Raw genomic sequence first — 8,843 nt, 5'->3', positions numbered from 1 at the left:
TTAACTGAATACTTAATGCTTTGTCACACTGATACAAAGGGCAGTCTTAACAGATCTATTATAGTGAGTTCCCTTTTTGGGTAAAAGGAAGTGTAAGAGACACACCACCACTTAAACATGTAGATTAAAGATCACTCACTAAGCAACACCTCTGCAGCTTCTCCACATCGATTATGGAAACAGATAACATCATGTTCCATCTATTCAAGTCAGCTGAGAACGATGACCACATTTTTAATTTTTTTAATGAAAGTAATTTTGTTTGAGAAGACATGCGTAACAGCATAATGTCTGTTTATTCCTGCCATATGATTCTTTATAATCCCCCAAAGCTGATTCTGTTCATCTGGACATAGCGTCTTCAGTGCAAGAAACATTTTGTCGCTTATTCAATTACTTGTTTAGTCTCAGCTCGACTGCAGGGTTCCCCAACCTTATAACCAGTACATTTGCATAATGACTGAAACTAGCACCACTGACTAATAATGGGCCGTGAGGTCAGTTTCATGATCATTAATATGCCAGCTATCATGACCTCCTTTATAATGTTTGTGTGACAAAGTGGGTGAGAACATCTTTTGTTCAGAGTTAAAAGCTGGATATTCTTAGTTAACATTCTTGTTTTGATTTAGCCATATCTCATATGTATTCTGTAGTAGGCAAACGTGTACTATCCCGGGTTTGTTTATGTTTCGCACTGTTACAGATTATTTAATGTAACATCTTGGTTTAAATCAACTCGGACAAGTTTGTTAATTGTCTAGTTTGAACTCACCTAACCTACCTGTGTGCCAGGAACAATAGGAGGAAATGTAGTTTCAATTCCCCGTATTTATAGCGTCCAGGTTAGTCTGAGATCACAGGAAGAGACCAGGTCAAGAAGGGGGAGAATTCTTGTAATTTGATAAAGTCTTGTAATTTGACTTTGTGTTTGTTGAGAAATGGATTTATTGTTGTGATATGTATTGACTACACCTTAGTTTTTATAGCTAATAAAGAGTAGCATTATACGTTTATGAGAATGGTAACATTTGTCTTACCTACTGCATGGAATAGTTCAGAGGAGAAATTGTTTGGATAGCAGAAGAACTCTGGTGTTAGTGGGAGAAAGGACCAGGTCAGTATAGCTGTGTGCATGTGACCATAATTTCTGCTGATTTAAGTTCAGTTATGTTTATTTTTACTGAGTTAACTATGAAGTTGACTTTCTTATTTATTTTTGTAAATATTGTTTGGTCACAAAAATGGTGACTACATCACTCGCTACACTGGACAGCACGGTTACTACTTATTCTCCAGCCAAATGACTCTGCAGTAGTGGGCACCCGCTACAATCAGCAATGACAGTAACTCGTCACTCAGATGGTAACAGGTTGCATATGTGCACACATATATGCATTCAGTGAACACAGTTATACACACTGTACTGAGTCGGACCATATTTATTGTGTCACGTTTTTCATTGTATAGATTCAAAAAGGTGCTGAAAACATTTGGAGAGATTTTTTTTATCCATGTTGACATGATAACATCACACACTTCCTGCAGATTTATTGATATTATTTATTAATTTGAATCTTCTGCTCCAGCTGTCGTGGAACTTTGTAAATAAAGTCTGCAACACGGTAGGAGCTGTGATCAAGCTATTTATTACTGCACGCAGGAGGTCACACACACACACACATCAAAACATAACAGGTTCATAGCAATGAGTGTTCTAACCTTGCAGCGCCCCTTTTATAACACCGCACAAACTCCGTGTATCTTTTCAGTTACAACAGTCTTTCAGCTGTTGCTGAACAGAGAAGACTCCCACTATCCTTTCCCAGCTTACATCCCTCTGAGCAAAACAGTTAGCAGATAACATAGTAAAACATCATTAGGCCTAGCTAAGCAGTTTTCACAAGGTCATGCTGGCACATACTTGCTTCATCTTAAGCAGGCAGATATACAAAAATCATACAGTAAGATCCTAAACACATAAATCTAAATGTGAGGATAAACTAGAATTTTTCCATCACACAACAAATCTCAAAAGTCAGCTATTGGACATCTACTCTCCCTAGTGTTTATACTGTCAGAGTGCAGGCAGATTCAGTTTTAGACCGTGAGAGTCCACATGTGCCCAGTGAGCAATGTCATTTGTTCAAAAACACCCTGCAATTAAAGCGTATCCTTTTCATTCAAAATTTCCGTGTGTTCATATAGTTGTGGTTTATGTACACTCAATCTGGCAATAATGAGTGTATGTAAATTTCTGACCACAGTATTAGAGAGATTCCTGGAGGGCATCGAAAGCAAAACAATCGTGGGTTTACTTATGCTTTGCAAAACATCTTAGAAAATACAGTCGTTATAAAATTGCTGTTTAATCTGTTCACAGATTAAAATAACTAGAGCTTTATTATGGTTGACCATAAAAAAGCTGGCCTCCTGAGGGATCATGCTGGGAATGGGCAGATGGTCTGTCTCATAAATCTGGAAGACACTTTTTCTAGTTGTTCCTGTTCATTTTTGTAATTTACTCCATAAAAGTCACAACAAAAAGAATCTCTTTCCTGAGATCCTCTTCTTTCACTGCAGCCGCCTTCAGTAAACTCTGTATTCCCATTCATGAACCTTTCTCTTGATTGTCGAGTTTGAGAATGATACACGTTTCTCCTCAAGATGTGAGGGAAAATATTCTGCAATCATCCACTTTTTAAAAAAATCTTCTGTCTTCTCTAATACAAGTTAGACATTAAACTGCTTATTTGTCACGTAATACCAGGAACAGACCTCACTTGGCCATAAAACTGCTCTCACTCAATTATTCAGTTGCTTTAAGCCTCTGAAAATGGAGGACTGTGAATAAAAATGCCTACAATTCTTAATTAATATTATACATCTATTGATCCCTTTCACTGTTCAGTTAAAATCCAATGGTGAAATTGCACAAATATATGGTAAAAAAAAAAAAAGTCAAAATGTAGCATGTACTGTTCCAGGAGCAAAAAACTTGTGACCCCATATCAGGCTATGTTGTGCTCAGTAGGTAGTTGGAAGGTCGGGGTTCGAATCCACTGAACGGCTACCCAGAAGCACCTGAGCCAGGTACCGTCCCTACACACTGCTCCCTGGGCACCTGATTAATGGCTGCACACTGCTTCACTGAGTGAATGGGTTAAATGCAGAGAGATTAATTTCCCCACGGGGATCAATAAAGTATACATTATTATTGCAACATGAACTTCTGTATGGATGTTGTTGTTCCAGTAAGGACTGTATGTTGCTATGCTAACAACAAGCCCTGGATCACAGGTAACGTGAAAGTTGGTGATCAGCAGGAGCTCAAGCGCATGCAGAAGGTACTCAGAGTCTAGCCGAGGGAGGCAGAGAAGCCTTGCAGGAGTCAGCACAGACTCCTTCAACATCTGCAAAACGCTGCTGCAGATTTTCTATCGGCATGAAGAAGAGGGGCATTTCACACCTGTACAAAATTGTGAGGAAGGCAGGCTTCATTGTAGGAGCTGGATATCCTGACATCAGTGCCTGTCTGTCTGTGTTGTGACAAACTTTTCAAATGTTTTCTCACTTCATACCCGGGACAAACGGCTGACCTGTGCGGTTTTAATGCTTCATTAACTATTCACTAACTTTCTTAATGTTTAATTACCCACGATGAAACCTCTTTCACTAAGTTAAAAACACCCATGCATGTTCTTACAGTACACAAGTTCGTGTACACTCGTCCTGAGATTCCTGAGTTAAAAAAAAAAATTAAAAGTCCCAAAATTAATGTGACACTACATACACTCATCATTGACATGAAACTTCTGACCACAACTGCAGATGCTTGTTTGTTTTTTTAATTGAAACATTCTTGGAGAGGATATCAAGCAAATCAAGAGCACATGGGTTTATTTATGCTTTGCAAAGCGTCTTGTAAAATACAGTCGTTATAAAAATGCTGGCAGTGAAGAGTAACATAACAGAGCCTGTTAATATGCTTGATCGTGGACACTGAAGAGCATTGTTAGTCACTGCTCTGCTCTTTGTTAAAAGCATCTTGAGCCCAGGTGACACTGTGGCCCACGCAGAAGCGTCTTCCTTTGGCTGTATGGATCCTGCAGGGATATTACAAAAGAGTTAGTACTGAAAATATTACGCTGTGTCTCAGTAAAATGTTCGTGCAATTTGTTTTGTGTTCAGAAACTGTTATTATTAATCTAATTACTCATTGTGGTGACATACACAAATGCTTTTTCCAGACAGCTGCTGTGAGTCTTGGTGACAGAGACTATGTTCTTCACTGGTATGCGTTCTGTAAAGAAATGGAAACAGCATTCTCCAGGAGCTGTCTCATCCAATGCTTCAGCTGGAAGAAAGAAAAAGAGCCACATCAGTTCAATGACCTCAGCATCTTTCATGTTAAAATTACGTGAATCTTAGCAGGTTGGATTAACCTGCTAAGAAGCCTCTGGACAAAAAATAGCCAGAGGCCTTCTGACCCTATGAGTGATTAAACACAGCCTTAGTTATGAGTGTACAACTCATGATAACAAGCTAACCCTGCAAAATCCATCTTAGTTGACACCATGCAAAACCTCATCCTTGAGATAGACCACATGTTACAGAGTTAAAGTGACATCTGAAAACCTAATATCATGTCTGTGGTACAAATGCATCTTTGTTACACATGCATATTTTATAACCAAAGCCAAAAAACAACCTTTTTAAATGTAATTACACAAAATAACAACACACCAAAAACCATAACTAATCTGAGGTTAATTTAGTCAAATGCAAACCTTGTAAATCATGCAATTTATGATGATTACTATTAAATTAGATGAAAATTGAAATAAAAACATCAAAGTGCCTCAGGTGTAATTTATCCTTAGCCACATGCAGACTGACAGACTTACGTGCAGCAGCGCAGCAATAAACTGTGAGCAGCAGAAGCAGCAGTCCCACTGTGGCCTTCATGGTGACTTCACTCTGGATGTGATGATGTTCTTTGGCTGTCGTTCTAAAAAGTGATCTGAAAGTTTAATGCTTTGCCACACTCATAAATAGGGCAGTCTTAACAGATCTGTCGTAGTGACTTGCCTTTTTGGGTAAAAGGAAGTGTAAGAGACACAGATGTCTTTGTCACTTAAACACGTAGATTAAAAATCACCCATCAAGCAACACCTCTGCAGCTCCTCCACCTTGAGTATAGAAATAGATAACATCAAGGATGTAACATGGATTCGACTCAACTAACAACGATCACTCCATTTTCACTACCATATGTTCTCGAGTCACATGACTCTACAGTACTCATAGGCACCTGCTTCACTCAGAAGCAATGGAAGCAAAATGGAAATTTTCTATTTCTAAAAACTGAAATGATAAACAGCTGCTGGTATGAGGTTCCAGACCCCCCAACATCACAGTCACCTGACACTTTATCAGCTATACCTTGATCACACCAGGTTGAATCAATCTGGCTTATGAACTGACTCAAGCACTCATGCCTCAGGTTCAACGAGATACTGGAAACATTCCCCAGAGGTTTTGGTCCATGTTGACATCAAATAGTTGCTGCAGATTTGTTGGTTGCACATCCATCAAGCCCCAAAGGTTCTCCATCTGAATGTGAAGGCCATTTGAGTACCGTGAGTGCGCTGTCATCTTCAAGAAACCAGTTTCAGATGATTTGAGCTTCATGACATGGCACATGGGTGTGGACCCAGGGTTGTGAGTTTTTTATGGGCAAGCCTGGGACCACGACAACTATCCTGCTGGATGCAGCTGTCAGTCAGTGGGTAAACTGTGGTTAAAAAGTAATGGATGTGGTCACTAAGAGGCCCAATAAAATATCCCACACCCCATGACACCACCACCAGCAGACAAGGTAGGATGGATCTCATGTTATTTGAACCAAATTCTTAATCCACCATCAGAGATGGGCAGTAATGCGTAATCTGATTACTTTTTTCGAGTAACGAGTAAAGTAAGGGATTACTATTGCAAAAACGGTAATTAGATTACCGTTACTTTCCCGTAGGAACGCTGCGTTACTGCGTTACTAAAACCGTGATTTTTTGCGAGAATGTCTCACGACAGTGACGTAAGCGAGTGCGCCGTTAGTGACAACAGCTGTGTGCAGATCAATGATGGATCACATATCGATTGTGGGAGAGAGTATGAGCGTGCAGCGTGGAAGTACTGACCTTACTTTGAGTTTGATTCCATACGTAATGGGAAACTCACAGAGACACTGCCGTATCCTTCCACTGACCGCTGCACACCTGCACCAGGGTAAACCTCCGCCTACCGCAGTCCTGCTTTACAGGTGAAAATAGAGCAACAGGACCGCTGAGTCTTTGACTTTATTTATTTTCTGCTGTGTTTTACTTGCATCTATTTGAAAGAGTGAGTGTAAACACAGAAAATATTTTATTTTATGTGCTGGAATGTACAGAAAATAGGTTTAAATGTTAAACTAATTTATTCAACTCAGAGAATGTTGCATATAATTAAATTTTTGCTTGATGCATAAAGTTAAAAGATTAAAACTGATAAAACAAGTTAAAAAAAGAGACTTTTCCACTTGATTACATTTTGTATGATGGATTATGTAGAAAAAGTAGAATTGGGCTGAAAGATCTATCGCTTTATCACCTCTTCAGGTTGTAAATCGTGTTTTTAAAAAGTAACTAAGTAACTAAGTAATTAATTACCTTTGAAAATAAGTAATCAGTAAAGTAACGGGATTACTTTTTGGGGGAAGTAATCAGTAATTAGTTACTGATTACTTTTTTCAAGTAACTTGACCAACACTGTCCACCATCAGGCAGACTAACCAGACAAAGCCCATCGTCTTCATGCTTTGATATGTTGTGTGTTCAGAGATACTCTTCTGTATCTGCCTTTCTATCAGCTCGAAGAAGATGAAGAGGCTGCTTTTAGCTTCTCCCTTGACACAAGGGGCCACCACAACTAGTTTAGTTGTTAGTAGTTTGATTTAGTTTTACACAGGATGCCTTTCCTGACACAACCTCAAACAGCATTTGAGCTCGAATCAAACCAGCATTTTTTTTTCCAGCCAAGCAAACGTGACAACTGCAACGAAAGCTAGTCTGGCCTTTCTCCTCTGACCTCTCACATCAAAAGTGTATTTTTACCCAAAGAAGCGCTTAGAAGATATTTTGTATTATTTAGACTGTGACTAATCTATGTGAACTCTAGACATGGCTGTGTGGAGAAGCTCCCAGCCCATCTGGCACCAACAGCCAAAGTTCAAAGCCACCTTAATTCACCTTCTTTTGTCATTTAGACGCCCAGTTAAATTTTCGTCAAATTGTCTTGACCACGTGCACACGCCTAAATGCACCAAAGTACCGCAATATGATTGGCTGATTAGTATTAATAAGCAGTTGAACAGGCATACGTAATAAAGTGGGTAGTGCACTCTTTTATAAGTCTTTGCAACTTTGAATTTGAATACAATTGTGAAAAACAGATTATCCATTTTTATATTCCAGCATGCACGTGTGCTCTCACTGGTGCTTCACTGACAGCTGAGCCTTAGTCAATGTGGTTGCATGTGGTGTGGATTTATTTCTGAAAGCATTATTTAATGAATTCCACAGAACAGAGTAGCTATGGGAAAGTCATGCAAAACAAACAGAAACAAACACCAGTCAAAACTGTTTTATTCACAAGTGAAGGACAGTTCAGAGATGAACAGGCGCAGACAAATGTTTAACCACAACCTTTAGTTCCTGTTCATGTGTTGGTGTGACGAGCATTAGTCGGTCAGACCGTAACCACTGCAACTGTTATCACAGGAACAAATTTTCTCTCTTTTGCATCAAACATCATTTGGGTTGCTCTGCACCAGAAGAGACTGAAGTAAAACACAAAAAGCAGATACCTTAACCCTGTCGCTGGCCTCCGTGCTGCTTTGTGGTTGACGCCCCAGAAAAATATTCCATCACCATTTTCTGAAGTTCAGCTGTAAGTGAAGCCAGAAACAGAAAAAACTGCATTTATACACTAATTTCACCATGAAATTTGAATAGGAGTTTGCACTTTCCTCCTTATCTGTAACGATTTTGGAATTATAGAGCCACAAAAAACAGTGTGTCATCCCCCCATCCCATTCCCCCACTTCAGAAAAGTCTTAAATATATATATTTAATGTAACTGCAAGAAAAAACAGAAGTCAGTGCCTCAAAATGTTGGAATTGTGATTAAAACAGTAGAGTGGTCAAGGAGGTGACTGAGGTGCACTCTGAGGAGGCGTTTCCTTGAAAGAAAGCAGTGAATCATTATTACGAGAAAACTGAAACAATGATGAAGTAAAAAGTTGCAGTAAAATGTCTCTAACCTTTTAGCAGCCCCAGTAAATGAGAGGCAGATCTGAGAAATTAGAATGTACTCTTTTAACCACAGCCCAGCACCTTTCGTGATACCATCTCGACTGATATAGCTGACAGCGACAAACAGAAAAGATTGTGTGAGATTGCTATTTGTGTGTTCCATTGTAAGCCTGTTGCCCCTGATCTTATCACAAGGAAGCAGCTTGTGGTTCAGAGAGGAATCCACACAACGACTGCATATCTGGGTATTGTAAAATTGTAAAATATAATACCCATTACGCAACGCATGGGTCTGGGTACATGTGCGTGGTGTGTCTGTAATTTCACACATTTGCATGTGTGAAATTCCACAGATCAGCATAAAATTACAGCTATGATTCTCAGCTCTGGTCTCACCTACACAGTTTTAACTAAAAAGTAAAGCTAAAGGTTATTCAAAGTAAAAGCCTCCAACCTTAATACACAAATACACATATCTGTCTTTTTTTT

The 8,843-nt window shown here is 39.2% G+C and overlaps 1 protein-coding gene across 1 annotated transcript; it reads right to left on the bottom strand.

Annotated features, from left to right (window-relative positions):
• Positions 1 to 3,834: 3,834 nt before the first annotated feature.
• Positions 3,835 to 5,014, bottom strand: LOC102208806 (C-C motif chemokine 4 homolog). The gene is made up of 3 exons (XM_005739055.1): positions 4,908 to 5,014; positions 4,234 to 4,357; positions 3,835 to 4,106 (listed from the first exon to the last, which is right to left on the bottom strand). The coding sequence occupies exons 1-3, from the start codon at positions 4,966 to 4,968 to the stop codon at positions 4,016 to 4,018; spliced, it is 276 nt and encodes a 91-aa protein (XP_005739112.1). The 5' UTR covers positions 4,969 to 5,014; the 3' UTR covers positions 3,835 to 4,015.
• Between the last annotated feature and the right edge of the window lie 3,829 nt (positions 5,015 to 8,843).

The sequence above is a fragment of the Pundamilia nyererei genome, unplaced genomic scaffold, assembly GCF_000239375.1.
Source record: "Pundamilia nyererei isolate P.nyererei 1_Seehausen unplaced genomic scaffold, PunNye1.0 scaffold00089, whole genome shotgun sequence".
Taxonomy (NCBI): Eukaryota; Metazoa; Chordata; class Actinopteri; order Cichliformes; family Cichlidae; genus Pundamilia; species Pundamilia nyererei.
This window is presented reverse-complemented; position numbering and strand designations above follow the sequence as displayed.